Raw genomic sequence first — 19,764 nt, forward strand, 5'->3', positions numbered from 1 at the left:
CTTGTTAACCCTCCTGAAACTAGTTTTTAGGTAGTATAAATACAATCACAGGGAGAGGAAGTATTTTTGCTCAATTAACAAATGAAATTAACAAATTAACAAATGAAATAAAAATAATGACAAGTCCCAAGTCTTCACAAAGCTGTTTTTCCTGGCACAGAAAAATCTATGACTACTCTCTCCTTCTTCTCAGGTCATGGATAATTTAAATAGCAAAGGAAAATTCTCAAAGAAAATATCATTTTAAGACTGCAATAATAAATAGACAGCATTGTTTAAATTTTATCCTGATTTCTATTTTAATGAAAGTAGATAATGTCCCATATCAATAAACCAAAAAGCAATGTGAATTAAGTTTTCCTTTCTTTCTTTCTTCCTTCCTTCCCTTTCTTTTCTTTCTTTCTTTCTTCTCTTTCTTTCCTTCCTACCTTCCTCCTTCCTTTTTTCCTTTCTTCTTCTCTCCTTCCCTCCTTCTCTCTCTTTCCCTCTATTATTTGAAATATAGAAAGCAAAAGAAAAAAGCAAATTCTACTTCCTTATTTTTCCAGATTAGAGAAGTAAGAAGTAAAGAAACTAAACATTAGTAGGATACTTACCTTAATCATTTTAATTAACTTAAAATGCTTCATCGTGTAAATTCAATAACTCACTTGCCAGAAGGATTTGCTCTGCAGTCATTAGGTATGGGCCCATTGATTGGAACTGTTTTTTTGATGAACCATTTCTATCACCCTTGATTTCCAGTCTTGGCTTCTTAAAGTGTAGTGAAAACTGAAGTCACCAAGGAACCTGCAAATTTTTACATTGGCCTTCTCCGTCGTACCTAAACTGATGGTTTTGTTTCTGGCCACTTGCTTTTCTAAAACTTTTTAATTTGGCTTTAATGGAAACTACTTCTTTCTGTCCCTACCTACTTATAACTGTAGTTAGTATTTAATTGGACCATGTTATTACAATAACAAGTATAACTTGCTTAAACATACCTGAGGAAGAAGACCTAACTCCTACACAGCATGTGGGAGAGTACAAGGGGTGAAAGATGGTATAGCCTGCTAGCTCCAGCTCTTCATCCAGCAGGCTATGGGATCATTCCCTATATTTTACAAAGTGAATGGTGAGTGTCCATTAATCCATAAGGTCGGTTTAAGGGAAGGGCAGTTAAATGAGTTCTTAGAGTTCATTCAAACTTTTGCAATACAGTTAAGAAATTGACAAAAGCAATTAAGAAGAAAATATTTGTTAAGGCAGATGTTTTAAATATATTCTTTAATTACTTGCTTTTGTCTTTATTTTTCAGGTAATCTAATATCAAAAGCAAGAAATAAAATTTAATGACTCAGGGCTTCCCTGGTGACACAGTGGTTGACAGTCCGCCTGCCGATGCAGGGGACATGGGTTCATGCCCCAGTCCGGGAAGATCCCACATACCGCGGAGCGGCTGGGCCCTTGAGCCACAGCCACTGAGCCTGTGCGTCCAGAGCCTCTGCTCTGCAACGGGAGAGGCCACAACAGTGAGAGGCCCACGTACCGAAGGAAAAAAAAAAAATTTAATGACTCATTTAAATCTCTCTTTAGTTGATTTAGCTACATGTTAAAATTATTTATCTTTTTCCTTCCTGCTTATCTTCAAACACATAACTATTGTCTGACATTACTTTAATGCACCGGGCCCTCCTTGGGATTTAAATGTCAAAGCACAGCTATATGCCACACCAAAAGCAAATATAGTTTTCTTTTGTCCTAATACATGCAATACATCAAAAAAGAATAAGCCTGCTGTTGAACCTTAAGACAGTTAATTCAACTTTTTTTTTTTTTCCTTTTCTCCTAGTGGAGTTCTCCTCTGGCATTTCACTACTGTATTTTCTCATTAAAAATAAGTTTTGTCATTCTTTCCTGTTGATTAGGAGGGGGTGCTGGGAGTGCTATAAGCAGAGGAAAAAAAGAATCACGCTGAAGGCAGTGGAATTCCAGAGCTGCTTATATCACTTTGGACTTGATGCATAAAGAAAGGAGCCATGTGCCTCCAAAAGACTGCCCTCTTAGTCGTATAAAGAGAACACAGGAAGACCATTAAAGCACGGCTGACCTTTCCCATCAAACTAAAGAAGGCTCTTGACTTCTCTGGTCTTGACATCCTCTGAGGGTAGAGCTCAGAAGGTGTGGAGGGAATCTGCACCAATCTGGCATCTTGCTCTGGTGCTACCTCAGGGGAAAAGGATTCTGATTCCTAACAGAAGCAGATTTCCAGTGCAAGAAGTCCATGGGCCCAGCGGCCCCAGCATCCTGCCACCCCTATCTCCTTTAGTAGCACTTCTGAACACTTCAGAGAGGAAGACTCCAGGAATGAGTGTGGTGAGAGCCATGTGGCTGACAGGGTCGTGGTGCTCTGGCCGGGTGTCAGGCCTGAGCCTCAGAGGTGAGAGAGCTGAGTTCCGGACACTGGTCCACCAGAGACCTCCCGGCCCCATGTAATATCAATCGGCAAGAGCTCTCCCAGAGATCTCCATCTCAATGCTAAGACGTAGCTCCACTCAATGACCAGCAAGCTCCAGTGCTGGATGTCCCATGCCAAACAACTAGCAAGACAGGAACACAAACCCACCCATTAGGAGAGAGGCTGCCTAAAATCATAATAAGTTCACAGACACCCCAAAACACACCACTGGACTCGGTCCTGCCCACCAGAAAGACAAGATCCAGCCTCATCCAGAACACAGGCACCAGTCCCCTCCACCAGGAAGCCTACACAACCCACTGAACCAACCTTACCCCCTGGGGGCAGACACAAAAAACAACGGGAACTACGACCTGCAGCCTATGAAAAGGAGACCCCAAACACAGTAAGATAAGCAAAATGAGAAGACAGAGAAATACACAGCACATGAAGGAACAAGGTAAAAACCCACCAGACCTAACAAATGAAGAGGAAATAGGCAGTCTACCTGAAAAAGACTTCAGAGTAATGATAGTAAAGATGATCCAAAATCTTGGAAATAGAATGAAGAAAATACAAGAAACGTTTAACAAGGACCTAGAAGAACTAAAGAGCAAACAAACGATGAACACCACAATAAATGAAATTAAAAATTCTTTAGAAGGAATCAATAGCAGAATAACTGAGGCAGAAGAATGGATAAGTGACCTTGAAGATAAAATAGTGGAAATAACTATCGCAGAGCAGAATAAAGAAAAAAGAATGAAGAGAACTGAGGACAGTCTCAGAGACCTCAGGGACAATATTAAACACACCAACATTCAAATTATAGGGGTCCCAGAAGAAGAAAAGAAAAAGAAAGGGACTGAGAATATACTTGCAGAGATTATAGTTGAAAACTTCCCTATATGGGAAAGTAAATAGTCAATCAAGTCCAGGAATCACAGAGAGTCCCAAATAGGGTAAATCTGAGGAGAAACATGCCAAGACACATATTAATCAAACTATCAAAAATTAAATACACAGAAAAAATATTAGAAGCAGCAAGGGAGAAGCAACAAATAACATACAAGGGAATACCCATAAGGTTCACAGCTGATCTTTCAGCAGAAACTCTGCAAGCCAGAAGGGAGTGGCAGGACATATTTAAACTAATGAAAGGGAAAAACCTACAACCAAGATTACTCTACCCAGCAAGGATCTCATTCAGATTCGATGGAGAAATTAAAACCTTTACAGACAAGCAGAAGCTAAGAGAATTCAGCACCACCAAACCAGCTTTACAACAAATGCTAAAGGAACTTCTCTAGGCAGGAGACACAAGAGAAGGAAAAGACCTAGAATAACAAACCCAAAACAATTAAGAAAATGGTAATAGGAACATACATATTGATAATTACCTTAAATGTAAATGGATTAAATGCTCCCACCAAAAGACACAGACTGGCTGAATGGATACAAAAACAAGACTAATATATATGTTGTCTAGAAGAGACCCACTTCAGACGTAGGGACACATACAGATTGAAAGTGAGGGGATGGAAAAAGATATTGAATGGAAATCAAAAGAAGGCTGGAGTAGCAATTCTCACATCAGACAGAATAGACTTTAAAATAAAGACTATTACAAGAGGCAAACAAGGACACTACATAATGATCAAGGGATCAATCCAGCAAAAAGATATAACAACTGCAAATATTTAACCACCCAATATAGGAGCACCTCAATGCATAAGGCAAATGCTAACAGCCATAAAAGGGGAAATCGACAGTAACACAATAATAGTAGGGGATTTTTAACACCCCACTTTCACCAATGGACAGATCTTCCAGAATGAAAATAAAAAAATAAAACACAAGCTTTAAATGACACATTAAAGAAGATGGACATAACTGATATTTATACGACAGTCCATCCAAAAACAACAGAATACACTTTCTTCACAAATGCTCATGGAACATTCCCCAGGATGGATCATATGTTGGGTCACAAATCAAGCCTTGGTAAATTTAAGATAATTGAAATCATATCACGTATCTTCTCCAACCACAACACTATGAGACTAGATATCAATTACAGGAAAAAAACTGTAAAAAATACAACACATGGAGGCTAAAAAATACACTACTAAATAACCAAAAGATGACTGAAGGAATCGAAGAGGAAATCAAAAAATACCTAGAAATAAAAGACAAAGAAAACACGACGACCCAAAACCTATGGGATGCAGCAAAAGCAGTTCTAAGAGGTAAGTTGATAGCAATACAATCCTACCTCAAGAAACAAGAAAAATCCCAAATAAACAACCGTGACCGTACACCTAAAGCAATTAGAGAAAGAAGAACAAAAAACACCCCAAAGTTAGCAAAAGGAAAGAAATCATAAAGATCAGATCAGAAATAAATGAAAAAGAAATGAAGGAAACGATAGCAAAGATCAATAAAACTAAAAGCTGGTTCTTTGAGAAGATAAAATTGATAAACCATTAGCCGGACTCATCAAGAAAAAAAGGGAGAAGACTCAAGTCAACAGAATTAGAAATGAAAAAGGAGAAGTAACAACTGACACTGCAGAAATACAAAGGATCATGAGAGATTACTACAAGCAACTCTATGCCAATAAAAAGGACAATCTGGAAGAAATGAACAAATTCTTAGAAACGCACAACCTTCCGAGACTGAACCAGGAAGAAATAGAAAATATGAACAGACCAATCACAAGCTCTGAAATTGAAACTGTGATTAAAAATCTTCCAACAAACAAAAGCCCAGAACCAGATGGATTCACAGGCACATTCTGTCAAACATTTAAAGAAGATCTAACACGTATCCTTCTCAAACTCTTCCAAAATATAGCAGAGGGAGGAACACTCCCAAACTCATTCTATGAGGCCACCATCACCCTGACACCAAAACCAGAAAAAGTCGTCACAAAAAAAGAAAACTACAGGCCAATATCACTGATGAACATATATGCAAAACTCCTCAACAAAATACTAGCAAACAAAATTCAGCAGCACATTAAAAGGATCATACACCATGATCAATTGGGGTTTATCCCAGGAATGCAAGGATTCTTCAATATACGCAAATCAATCAATGTGATACAACATATTAACAAATTGAAGCATAAAAACCACATGATCATCTCAGTAGATTCAGATAGAGCTTTTGACAAAATTCAACACCCATTTATGATAAAAACTCTCCAGAAAGTAGGCATAGCAGGAACTTACCTCAACATAGTAAAGGCCATATATGACAAACCCATAGCCAACATCATTCTCAATGGTGAAAAACTGAAACTATTTCCACTAAGATCAGGAACAAGACAAGGTTGCCCACTCTCACCACTATTATTCAACATAGTTTTGGAAGTTTTAGCCACAGCAATCAGAGAAGAAAAGAAATAAAAGGAATCCAAATTGGAAAAGAAGTAAAGCTGTCCCTGTTTGCAGATGACATGATATTATCCACAGAGAATACTAAAGATACTACCAGGAAACTACTAGAGCTAGTCAATGAATTTGCTAAAGTAGCAGGATACAAAATTAATGCACAGAAATCTCTTGCATTCCTATATGACTAAACTACCCAAAGCAACCTACAGATTCAGTGCAATCCCTATCAAACTACCAATGGTATTTTTCACAGAACTGGAACAAAAAATTGCACAATTTGTAATGGAAACACAAAAGACCTCGAATAGCCAAAGCAATCTGGAGAAAGAAAAATGGAGCTGGAGGAATCAGGCTCTCTGACTTCAGACTATACTGCAAAGCTATAGTAATCAAGATAGTATGTAACTGGCATGAAAACAGAAATGTAGATCAATGGAACAGGACAGAATGCCCACAGATAAACCCACACACCTATAGGTAACTAATCCATGACAAAGGAGGCAAGACTATACAATGGAGAAAAGACAGCCTTTTCAATAAATGGTGCTGGGAAAACTGGACACCTACATGTAAAAGAATGAAATTAGAACAGCCCCTAACACCATACACAAAAATAAACTCAAAAGGGATTAAAGACCTAAATATAAGGCCAGACACTACCAAACTCTTAGAGGAAAACATAGGCAGAACACTCTATGACATAAATCACAGCAAGTTCCTTTTTGACCCACCTCCTAGAGAAATGGAAATAAAAACAAAAATAAACAAATGGGACCTAATGAAACTTAAAAGCTTTTGCACAGCAAAGGAAACCATAAAGAAGATGAAAAGACAACCCTCAGAATGGGAGAAAATATTTTCAAATGAAGCAACTGACAAAGGATTAATCTCCAAAATAAACAAGCAGCTCATGCAGCTAAATATCAAAAAAACAAACAACCCAATCCCTAAATGGGCTGAAGACCTAAATAGACATTTCTCCAAAGAAGACATACAGATTGCCAACAAACACATGAAAGGATGCTCAACATCATTAATCATTAGAGAAATGCAAATCAAAACTGCAATGAGATATCACCTCACACTGGTCAGAATGGCCATCATCAAAAGCTCTAGACACAATAAATGCCGGAGAGGGTGTGGAGAAAAGGGAACATTCTTGCACTGTTGGTGGGGATGTAAATTGATACAGCCACTATGGAGAACAGTATGGAGGTTCCTTTAAAAACTAAAAAGTGAACTACAATATGACCCAGCAATCTCACTACTGGGCATATACCCTGAGAACACCATAATTCAAAAAGAGACATTTACCACAATGTTCACTGCAGCTCTATTTACAATAGCCAGGACATGGAAGCAACCTAAGTGTCCATCGACAGATGAATGGAAAAAGAAGATGTGGCACATATATACAATGGAATATTACTCAGCCACAAAAAGAAACAAAACTGAGTTATTTGTAGTGAGGTGGATGGACCTAGAGTCTGTCATACAGCATGAAGTAAGTCAGAAAGAGAAAAACAATATCGTATATTAATCCATATATGTGGAACCTAGAAAAATGGTACAGATGAACCAGTTTGCAGGGCAGAAATAGAGACACAGATGTAGAGAACAAACGTATGGACACCAAGGGGGGAAAGTGGCAGGGGGTGGGGGTGGTGGGGTGAATTGGGAGGTTGGGATTGACATGTACACACTAAGATGTATAAAATACATAAGTAATAAGAACCTGCTGTATAAAAAATAAATAAAATGAAATTCAAAAAAATAAAAAGTGAGAGAGTGGCATGGACATATATACACTATCAAATGTAAAACAGATAGCTAGTGGGAAGCAGCTGCACAGCACAGGGAGATCAGCTCAGTGCTTTGTGACCACTTAGAGGGGTGGGATAGGGAGGGTCAGAGGGAGAAGCAAGAGGGAGGGGATATGGGAACATATGTATATGTATAGCTGATTCACTTTGCTATACAGCAGAAACTAACACAACAATGTAAAGCAGATATACTCCAATAAAAATGTTAAAAAAATAATAATTTTGTCACTCTAGTACTTGTACTTAAAAATGAAACCACTTTGAAATCACTTCAGAGAGGCAACTGACTTGAACATGGGTTCACCTGGGTGTGTGATACTTTTACGTTATTGAGCTTATGTTTCTTTTGCTAAGATAGATGACTATGGTTTAAATGTTTACGTATCAACAGGATACTCCTCTCTGGATCCTTCTATAGGAAACCCAATGGCTCTGGCAATGGAGTTAAAGACTAAAGGGGAGTCTGGGTTTAGCTTGGAAGGCCAAGAAAATTTATACAGATATCCATGCTTCTAAAACCAGAAATGAATCAGATCTAGCATGAGGAAACAGGGCTTTCCAGAAATCTACTAATAAATAATTTGATTAAGCTCAAAGAAGGAAAGAACACAGCCATTTGCAATATAAAATGGATGGAATCCCAGATGGGGAGTCAACCGAGATAAGGTGAAGAGACAAAGTAAACATACCAAGAATAAAGAATCACAATATGAACTGTCATATATGAAAATTAAAACTGAATTATGTAACTAGTCTTTTTTTGTTCTTTATTTTGAGCTAGAGATCTGGTTTTAGGACCCTGAATACCTTCTATCCTGAGGGTGTTTTTGAAGGGTATTTCCCAAAAAGAAAGCTAGCTTCATGCCTAGAAAATTGCTTGCTAGCTCCAGTTCTCAGGGAACGAGTTCCAGCTGACCTGTTCTTGCTCCTTTGAAGTCTGATGGGATCAGAGCCACAATGAAGTCAGAATTGAACAGGCGTGAAGTTCTGAATAATCTGAAGTTTATCTGAGGGACTTTCTGCCTCCTTTACCACTTTTGCGTAATTATCATGACGTGAAAGTAAGATATTCCCGGAAACCTACAGTTTTGTAACAAGAATCTAATGATAGAAGACAAAATGTTTCCCAGTGTAAAAGAAGCACTAGCACAGTTTGACACCAGCCTAAGTGACCACATGAACATCTGTAAAGAAGAATGGAAGGAACCGTCAGCCTGCAAATCTATGAAAAGGTGCCAGAGCCACAGGGTGGCAATTTGCAGGCAGCAACATTGAGGTGGAACAGAAAGGAAATCTGGCATAAACAGTGTCACTGCAGAAATACCCATGTTTGTGAGAAAAGCCTTCCCTTCCCTATAGCGGAAATAATTTTTAGATATTTCAAGTCAAAGTTTTGATTTTATTTATTTTTCTTGTTCAGTGGATCAGTGACATGTTTCACAAGGAGTGGGGGCTGGGAGAGTTCACCTCTGGACACTGGACTGGAACAAAAAGTTAGTAGACATGCAGATTCAATTTTGGGAAGATGGTCTAAAACCCTGGGGCTCTGGGGCTGAAAGAGGTCTGTCTTTGAGAACAAAAGAGAGGAACATAGTATTAGCACAGCATAAGGTCTGATCAATGACCCTCCCCCTCAACTACCTCAGCATTAAAGCTCCAGGAAGAAATGTTCACTGAGTGATCTTTAATAAGTGTTTATTGACTGAATGAATCTCAACAGAGACTCCGAAATCCTCTGGCAGTGGTGGCTTGTGCCTTGCTTTCCGCCTTTGGGTATCTGATTTATAAGAGGCCCCATGTCAGCCTGAGGTGTACAGAGTAGATACAGAGCATGATATGCTGAGTCAGAGGGGGGCCTAAGATAGTTATCTCCACTCCCCACACCCACTCAGCTTGTACACAGTTTGCAAGAGATCTCAAAATCACTGTGTGTCCCTATGGGGGTCTACAGAAGTGCTTGGATGGCTGGTAGACCAGAAAAGGGACTTAGGAGAAGGTCAGTGCCCAGGAGGTACATGGACCTTGAGTGACCAACCATCGTGGTTTACCCAGAACTGTGAGGTTTCTCCAGGTGAAGGGTTCTCAATTCTAAATGCAAGACAGTCCTTGACAAACTGGGACAGGTTACCTTCTTACCCAAATCCCAAAACGTGAGCCCAGCAGGAGCCACAGCCAGCAGGAAGAACTGCCAGAGCAGTGGGGAGCCCAGAAGGAACCTGAGTAGAGCACGTGGAGCAACGCCCAATCCTCTGATGATGTTACATAGTTAGCTGGGCCTGACCCAAGGGCTATGCTGGAGGGGTCAAGGAGGACACTTGAAATGGGACAGCAGCGCCGAATGGGAGCTTGACCTCTGACTAAGTTTGAATCCCATATTGACTTATATATATAGTTATTAGGGTACCCGAAGGTATGTGCTCCGATATTTATTTTTTGCTGCTATTGACTGGAACTGGGAGCTTACAAACAAATGAAGATCAACTTTAGAAAAAAATATGTTACATGTATTCTTCATCTCAGGACTGTAAATCTTAAACTTGCTTTTATAAGAAGTCATGACCTCCTTCTGAATTGTTAGTATTAATCTATTTATTCATTGTTCACCTTTCCAGCAGAGTTAGCTTAGTTTTGAAGCACCTCACACTGTATCTATCCAACCCTCATTTAAGTGCTCTTATAAAAAATCATATACTTTCCTTTCAAGGAAAAAAATATAGAAGAAACTGGGTAGGTGTTCTTGAAAAGAAAGCACTGAATTAAAAAACCAAAAACCGGGTCTGTGATTATGCATTTCCATCCAAAAATAAAATGAAGACTTAATTACTAACTCAGAAATAGGATCCAGTCCCTTCGCAGTTTCTCAAGGGGTAATTTTGTGGGCTGTACTTAAGCTGGGATGTCTACTCTTCCTTTTCCGCTTTCTGTGCTATCCAGAACATTTACTGGTTTTGTTTCTTAATATATTTACAAGGGAGGTTATAGAAAAGGTATAGAAGATTCTAATTCTAATGAACTACTTTTACCAGGTTTTCTATGAGATGCTGACTAACGATATAAATTTGCTTTGGCCTCTGAACAGCCATTTAGTCCCCAGGTTCCAATCTCTAGGGGACATCACTGGCATGCAACTTAATATATCCTAAAATAAATTCATCATCTTTTGTCTCAAAGCCATTTCCATAATTAGGAATTTGTTGTCCTGTGTTCTAGTAAAAAGATGGTATTGGTTTATTTTAGACATGGAAGATGAAAAAAGGACAGATGCTTTCAACTCCAAGAAAAATAATAGTTGACTCACAGTGACTTAAATAAACAAGGATTGCTTTTTTTCCTCACACAAAAAGGAGTGAAGGTGGTTGCTGACTGTGGTTCACTGGAGCTCTGGTTTTCTTGATCATACAGCTCCAGGCACGGTGTCTGCATTTGAACAAGAACAGTGGAGAGTAACAGGGGACCTCTGTATCAGAAAAATAAAAGTTTTCTCAGAACACCTTAGCTGACTTCTGCGTACCTCTCATTAGCCAGGACTGTGTCACATCATCACTGCGGATGACAAAGAAAAAAAAAAATCTCTCCCTGGCAGCTAATCTACGAGGGTGATCTTAGGATTGATGTAAGTCACAGATAGCAAAACGGACTTTACTGTTACTCACAGAACAGGAAAAAAATTGCCAAACCAGTCATGAACACCACTTACTTCAGCTCAAAATATTTTAACACCAGCTTCTCCATTCCATGTGACGTGAATCAGAATCATAGACAAACAAACAAGAGCTCTGCAGGGATTCACAAGTTCTACCTCTACCGCAGCAACTCTCCTAGTTTATAAATTATGACCAGTACCTGCCAGGACCCTCCCAGGACTGACTCAGACCCCCAATACACTTTCCTCACTCCCTTCCTCTCCCCACCTCCCTCTGAGAAGACCCTTGGTTCTCTTTTGGTTCCCACTTGCAGGAGGAAGTAAATAAACCTAACTTTAGTTATAGGAGTGTTTTTGCAGGCTTTTGCCTCTCAGATTTTCACACCCAGAAAGAGGATAGAGAGAAGTGGGTCGAAGACAGGAGTTGAGTCTGGTGCCTGAAGATGTTTGCCACAGGGAACCAACAATGTGAGGGTGCAAAGGAGCAGATAAAAAATGGTACTCATGCAAGGAGAAACAAGGAGATTATCTGCTAGATATCTTACTGTTTACGGAGAATATTCTAGCAACTGAGCATTTGATGAAGTCCTCCTCCCTAAGAGCAGGGTCTCACTCGAAGGGTAAGGCTACAGGCTCCTGACATTGGAAGAGGCTTCCTGCCCACTACTCACCCTCTCCCTTTCCAGTTCTTCTGCTGTTTATGAAATACAGCTGAAGAAACCAGAGGTCCTCAATAGATAAGCACGACGTTTTGTCAGACACAACACCTCATTGTTTAATCTGCAGATGTGTGCTTGTACGATACATGTATCCAACTGCCTTCTTGAAATGTCCACTTAGATGTCCAATAGACCTTTCAACTCCTGCCCAACAGTGAATTCCTGATTTTTTTCTTCCACCCCATGACTAATCTTCTCTACCACTAGCCTTCCCATTGGAGGACATGGTAACTCCTTCCTTCCAGTTGCTGTTACCAAATCATTTCGGTTTATCCTTATAGCTTCTCTTCCTCTCATGCCTTGAAACCAATCCATTAAGAAATCCTACTGACCAACCCTTCTCAGTATATTCAGAATTGACCACATGACACTACCTCTTGCGCTAACAGCACCCCAGTCTTAGGCCACCAGCACCTCTCACCTGGATTACTATGACAGGCTCCCAGCTTCTACCTTTCGTCCTCCCACAGCCAGGGTTATCCTTTACAAATGTAAGCTAAAGCATGCCACTGCTCTACTCAGAAACCTGCAATGACTCCCTAGTTCTCTCACAGTAAAAGCCAGATCCTTACAGTTACCTACAGGTCTCCAGGCCCTGGCCTCTAGGATTGCTCTGGCCTCCTCTTATGCGGCTCTGCTCCTCGTCCTTCCAAACTTGCCACCCTGGCCCCTTGTTAACCCTAGATGATACCAGGCAGCCTTGTTGCATTGACTATTCTCTCAGCCTGTAATGCTCTTTCCCCAAATTGGTGAATTCTATTACTCTTTCAGGTCTTGAACTAATAATTGAGGCTAACTCTGACCAACCTATTTAAACAGCAACTCAACACTCATCTGTTGAAATGCCAGTCCTCCTTGATTTGCTCAACATTTTTTCTTTCTTTTTTTTAGCACTTATTCCTTCTAACTTACTATAATATTTATTTATCACGTCTGTGCTTCCTCCCCTTCGCCGAGAATGTGAGCTTCGCAGGTGCAAGGATCTTTGTCCGTGTTGTTCAGTGATTTATCCTAAGTGCCTAGAACAGTGTCTGACACCATGGATGCACTCAGAAAATACTACTGAACAAATAATTCTATCGCTTGGCATGCTTGCTCTTCCTAGATTCAACACTGTGTTCAGAAAGCAAACAAACAAACAAAACAGGGCACGTGTAAACCCACACCCAGAAAAGAAAAAGAAGTCCAACTCACAGGGTATGTCAGCATGACACACAGCAAGACTCCTTTAGAATCATCTGCCCAAACTATCTCCCTAAGCTCTACTCATAAAATCATTGCAGCTGCTCCTATAATCTCTAAACATTTTATAAAAATCATGCCTGTGATTTCTATTTTTTTACCCTATATTTTCATTTATGCTTTTTAAATTTTTTCAAAAATAGCTCTCCAATCAATCAAGCTGAAATCTGAAAGGATAAAGGAGACAGTGTAGGCTTGCTTAGGGAGAATTTAGGTAGTCTGAAAATAAAATGGTAGAGATCAGGCAGTTGCAAAGTTTCAGTCAGTGAGGGGGAAAAGATCAAACCAGAGAAGAGCCAGGGATGTATCATTAAAATATTATCTGATGGGGTCACAGCTATGTGAGGACAGGGTACTCTCATATGCAAAGACACAGATTAAGGGTGAGCTCATCAATGAGCCCCTCAACGGTTTGAATAAGGTGAATACAGCCCTGTATCATACATGCAAAAACACAGCACTTCACAGATTAAGATTCTGAACTGGGCACATTTTGTGTGAATAAAGGAATCTGCTATTTCACACATTGGTAATTAACGTGCAGAAATCATTGCCCTGGTGATCATTTCAAAATATATGTAAATATCAAATCATCACATTGCACACCTGAAACGAATACTATGTTATGTGTCAATTATACCAAAAAAAAGAAGTCATTGTCCTCAAAAAGTAAGACAAGCAGAAAACGTATTCAATAGTGGCTTTAGGAAGTTTGTGATGCATCAGAGGTGACTACTTCCCTGTAGTCACTCTTCTGGGTTATCACCCTGGAGGATAAGAAAGACATATTCCTTGTTCTGTCAGCTACAGGATACTTGGCAACATAGACAGTTGCATGACGCCATTTTGGCAAAAAACTGTTTTGTATATTTCTCTACCTGCCAAAAATTGAAATTTGCAACCCCTATTCTACATCGTCTCTTGTGTTGTTCTCCTCACCAGGAGTGCCTGGTTCGTTTACCAAAATCTTCTTCTGGAGATATTTTAACTCCTAATCTCGCCATGGGGGTAAAACAGTAAAATCTCAATAGCTCATCCGCACTTCTCTGGTAGCAAACAATTTAAATTTAATGCCCAGGAAACACGCTGTTTGAAGTGAAATAGCAACATCACCATAAAATCTAGCAGTTTATGAAAGCTGGATGAACTAACTTGGGTATTATTGACAGAAATTATTGTATCATTAAAGTTACTGACATGGAAAATGAACAAGGTACTAAAATGACTGAATATACTGTCTATTACTAAGAAGGAAAGTCTTCCTGTATGGAAAACCATTATTAAAATTTATGAATACACATCTAATATCAGAATATATTATCTTAAAACATTCATCTCTCAGTTTTTGTGATTACTGCCACCACTTGCTTTAGGCAGAAATAACAGCTATTACATTATTGATGGTTCAAAAATTAGTATATTTTTATTAAAATTGTTTGCTGTTCTGTTTAAATATAAACTGTTTAGACTATCAGGACCCATATCTGCGTATATGTAATAAAAATAAGCACTATGTTATGTTTTATTATAAACATATTAAAGTTTTAAAAAGGTACATTCTACAGACATCATAAACTGTAATTTACCGTTCATGTGAATACTACTTTATTAAGATTATATGGAAGCGAGCTTATTTCATAATGGATGATTTTTGTATATTTTTAAGATTCATTATATGTCTTTGGATGACTTCCCCAAGGATCCCCTCTTAAATGAACTAAGATTATTAGAGACTTAAGGTCTGTACTTTACTGGGGGCTGGCTGAGACTTCTAGAACTTTTATCTTCAAAATATAAAATTAATAAAACTCCTTTCAGAATAACATAGCCCTCTCATAAAAGATCTGAAAATAGGACAGAATATCACCTAAATTCACTGGGTTAAATTCAACTCAAAATTAGATGTAGTTTGTTTGTGGGCAAAACATCTCAAAATGAAATTTTTTCATGTTGGAACGAAAGGCACTTTTTAGAAGTATGTTAAGGTAGTATATGTAATGCTGTCATAATATTTCATATAAAGGTTGTATCTTTCCACCATGTGAGAGGTCAACTAAGTTTTTACAAAAAGTTTCTCCCCAGATTTGCAAAAACTGACAAAGATGAGATCTTGTAATAATATTTCAGTATGTCTGTTTTGTAAGCAGACTCAACTACATTAAATATTCTACTTCAGTAAATCCCCATACTGCCTGCCAACACATTTTAATGTTTCTTTTCCTTCAGGAGGGGCCTTTAGAGGGAACCATATACTGAGGATGAGTAATGACCAAGACAAGAAGAAGAGGGACATTTCTGCTGTGGGCATCAGAAGCAAAACTAAAAATAAACTAAGTTCCTTTTCCAGCTGTTGCTTGCAAAACTACATGCATAATGCTCACATTCACCAAGGGAGGCTGAATGGGTTAATGTGACATCACATATTGTTCTGTCATATATAACCATGTCCTGATATAAACATCACTGCTAACATCACAAACAAAAGCCACAGGCACAGCAAGTGGCTCCTGTCTCCTTACCCCTTACAGGGTTGTGTGTTCGGGTGTTTCACTTGTCCTACAACAAAAACATGAATTCTGAAAATCTGAACAATTCGAGCAAGGATGAAAGGCCGTTTACCTGTCTATGATGGCACACATATCAATGCTGACATTCGCAAAACTTCCTGGCCTCCTTTGTGCCACTTCGTATAAATTTACAAGTTGATCATCCACTTGAATGAGCTGCATGCATCCTTGGAATGAAGGCTGAAGGACAGAGTGACTTGAGTTATTCATCTGGTTCCGATAACCTGTGAGAGAGAAAAAAATGGGAATGTTGAATTCTGTGTCCAGCATGCTTCACTAAAATTCCTCTGGGTGTTTTCCCTGACCACAGCCATCGTATCCAACTACTGTGTTTCACTGATCCTTGCTGTTGTACTCAGTGTGGAAGAATGAAGTCTTTTGAGAAAACAGTATTATTTCAGGGGAAGCTGTTAAGGGTTGAACCTAAGCAAATGTTTGTCTCTGGTCTATGTCTATGAAGCATCCTTCATATTTTCTCTTTTGACACCTTCTTTTTCACTCTGTCACATCTCTGTCCATCTGCTCACGGCTATACTTCTTCATGTGACCCTGTCTTCAGAGATCAGGATGTAAAATTTTAGACCTTTCCCAACTATCCAAGCTCCTTCCTTTTATGTCTTTAATATTTACTGTTATTTTCTTAATTCCTCAGAGGTCTGTTATTCGGATGTCAAGAAGCTAAACTTACTATTATCAACTAAGGTGGGTTTCTTTTATAGATTAATATCTAATTCAATCCAAAGAGACATTTGCATTACAAATGATTTCCCAATTTATAAAACCCAAAGAAACATAAAGAGATAAATTTAGGCATAAGGGTCAGCCACATTGCTCTGAATATTCATCTCATATAAGGTACCTAAAATGGTATAGGTAGCATAAGTGATAAGAAGTGAAACTAAAAGCTTAGAAGAATGAATAACAAAACAAAAAAAGAAAGTTTCTATTAGGGTTAGCAACTACTGGTTCTATTACAGAGTAGGATATACATATACTAAGGTTGAGATCAGATAATTTTAAAAATTTTATTGCAAAGTAACTTTAAAATAGCACCACAAATAAACTTCCTTTATGCCTCTCAATAGAAAAAATCATAATTCATATTATGCATAGAAAATCTGCAGGCCATATGGAATAACATTTCTTGATCACATTAAATATCTCCACAAAGTCCCCCAAATGAACTTCACCTATCAGAGCAAATTTAAACTGTAGTAATTTGTCTGCTTAAAAATCGTAAGTTATTCACACATTCTTTTCAATCTAATATTATATCTATAGCAAAAAAACAATTTATACAAAATGGGTTGGTATCAGGATGTGCCATTAATTGGATAAAAGGGAATTTTCAATAAAAACATTGTCCAAAAGATGACCATTAAGTGATTTTTTATTTTATTTAAAATATTTATTTATTTTATTTTATTTATTTATTTATTTTCGCTGCACCGGGTCTTAGTTGTGGCATGCAGGATCTCAACTTGCGGCATGTGGGCTTCTTAGTTGTGGCATGCGAACTCTTAGTTGTAGCATGCATACGGGATCTAGTTTCCCCACCAGGGAGCAAACTCGGGCCCCCTGCATTGGGAGCGCAGAGTCCTACCCACTGGACCACCAGGGAAGTCCCCATTAAGTGATTTTTTTTTAAATGTTCTATTCTGTTTGGCTAGTAATAGTAGTTTAGAACAATAGAAATCTCCTTCTCCCTTTATTAATGGGTTACAATAATTAAAATCTAATAATTATCAATTGAATCCTTTTTAAGGATTAATCACAGAAGTGTATACAATCATTTTCCATCAACATAGTAATATGTAAAAATATGATTATACTTAATTTCTTGGCTTAAAAATAAATAAGGCTCTATTTCAATGTCAAACATATGGCTTTTTTTTTTTCTTTTCTCTTTTCTGAGTCACTTTTTTTTTTTTTTTTTCATTTGCATTGACTTAATCCTCTCAGAAAATTGCTGATCTTAGCTAAGTGGTCTATTTAGACTAGCTATATGCATACATATGATTTTCACTCTGTCTAATCAAGATAAAATTGAATGGAGTTTAATGTCTAAACTTAGCAAAGAGAAAACATCCAGCTGTAACTTTACTGACTATTCTTAACATGACAATCATATGATTCTGTTTTTTGAATACTTGGGAGTCTCTAAATATCCACACTTGCTTTGAAGTATTCCAAAATGGGGACATCTATTGTGAGAACAAGACCTTCTCAGAAGCAAGGCAGCTGCATAACACACAGATCACTATCAAATGGGTATAGTTAAGTTCATAAAACAAGACTTCATCAGTCACTCATAACAATGTTGTTTGGCCCTGATGAATTCTGGAGTTTGAAATTGTCAATTCCTTTCATTTTCTACACGGGATACATTCTAGGAGAAGATAATTATAGTACAAACTACTACATGTCCATTATAATGTAGCCATGGAGCCTCATGGCTCATGAAGAGGCTGTCAGTAATGACTGAAAGGAAGGTGAGGAAGCAGTATTACTGGAAATGGAAGAAAACTGGATCATTGCTGTGTTGCAGTGGAAAGTTTAGCAAAACCGTGATAATGTGGAAAGGAAAACACTGTACTTAATGAACTGCATAACCTAGCTAAGGACATTTCCACACAGAGTACTCTGGCGTCTTCTCTTTGTTTATAGTAAAAGGGAAAAAGAAGAGAGAAAAACTAAAGACAAACTGCTAAATATAAGGAAGCTAGGTCTTGATGGATTTGAAAATAAAATATTTTCTTAATTTCAGTCTCTCCAGATGTTGAACGCAAAAAAATTAAGAAATCACTTCATGGCAAATTTCTACTACCAGGAAAACATGATCTAAAGATGATAATGAGGTGTGGCTATAAAATCCATATTAAGACCTCAGAAATATCTTAGATGGTGCCTCCAAGAACCATTCATTCAGACAAATTAACTTCTAGCCAGCTTACCGGTATGTCTCACAGAGCCTCTGAGTTAAACAATAATGGTTCTAATAATCTTATGGACATTTTCCCCTCAGCATGTCAGCGGAAGCCCAATGTGAAAAAGAGCTTATCTTTATGAAAGTGTGGATATGGCTTTTGTTTAATGAAGTAAAGCTAAACAGCATTCATAGGAAGCCTACATATTTTTAAGAGAACTGTACTAGTAGAACGTTGACCATTCCCTTATAGTTAGCAATGGGTTAAAGACGTTGAGTCTCTGGTACTGAAATTCCGGGTGCTCAAACACCCTCCTACGCTTGAAATGGAGGACAGCATATTATTATTTATTTCTGTTATTGTTCCCTGTATGTACAAATATAATTTCAGTAAAAAATCTTAGTGTAATAGTGTCTGTGATACTTTCAATGACTAAAGCTTAGGATTTAACCTACTTAGTAGATTAACAGCAGGACTGACTGGAGAAAAAAATTTGCAGCTGGGATTTTGAGGGTCAGAAATGAATAGATATAAAATGGATAGAGGGTTATACTCAACTAAAATTTGCCAAGTTATAAAAATTAAAAACAGGAAAAAAGTAAACTTTTACTTGTTTTGGCTTAGACCTTTAAATTTATTATATCTATGAATTTGAAATAAAAAATACAATGTCTATACATGGGTTGTAGTTACTGGTGATCTGACGATATGTTGTAATACCCACAGTGAATTGTAATTGTGTCATTCTCAATTGCATCTATCAGTGAACTGGATCATTATAATTATGTTACCTTACTGGCATGTTTGAGATTTCCATTTCAAGACTTGGCATATAAAAACTTTATCCTGATTTGAAGTCCTTTCAGCATTTAGTTATTCTTGTTGACAAAAGAAACACATGCGTTTTCAAGGTTTTAAAATTTTAACTCAGATATACGTTAGTGAAAAGCATGCTGGTATTTGTTTTGACATTAAAATGCCAATCTAAGTTGTTGTAAATTATAT

General features: G+C 38.0%; 1 protein-coding gene across 2 annotated transcripts in view; it reads right to left on the reverse strand.

The window, feature by feature from the left end:
• Window positions 1-19,764, reverse strand: part of CNTNAP2 (contactin associated protein 2) — a 2,044,831-nt gene that overhangs the window by 861,589 nt on the left and 1,163,478 nt on the right. For both annotated transcript variants that reach the window (XM_027101624.1, XM_027101625.1), the window contains one exon: window positions 15,885-16,056. In XM_027101624.1, the coding sequence (XP_026957425.1) occupies window positions 15,885-16,056 (172 nt within the window). The remainder of the gene's footprint in view (window positions 1-15,884; window positions 16,057-19,764) is intronic.

This window comes from Aethalodelphis obliquidens, unplaced genomic scaffold (assembly GCF_003676395.1).
Source record: "Aethalodelphis obliquidens isolate GAN/ISIS:26980383/991018 unplaced genomic scaffold, ASM367639v1 scaffold5, whole genome shotgun sequence".
NCBI lineage: Eukaryota > Metazoa > Chordata > Mammalia > Artiodactyla > Delphinidae > Aethalodelphis > Aethalodelphis obliquidens.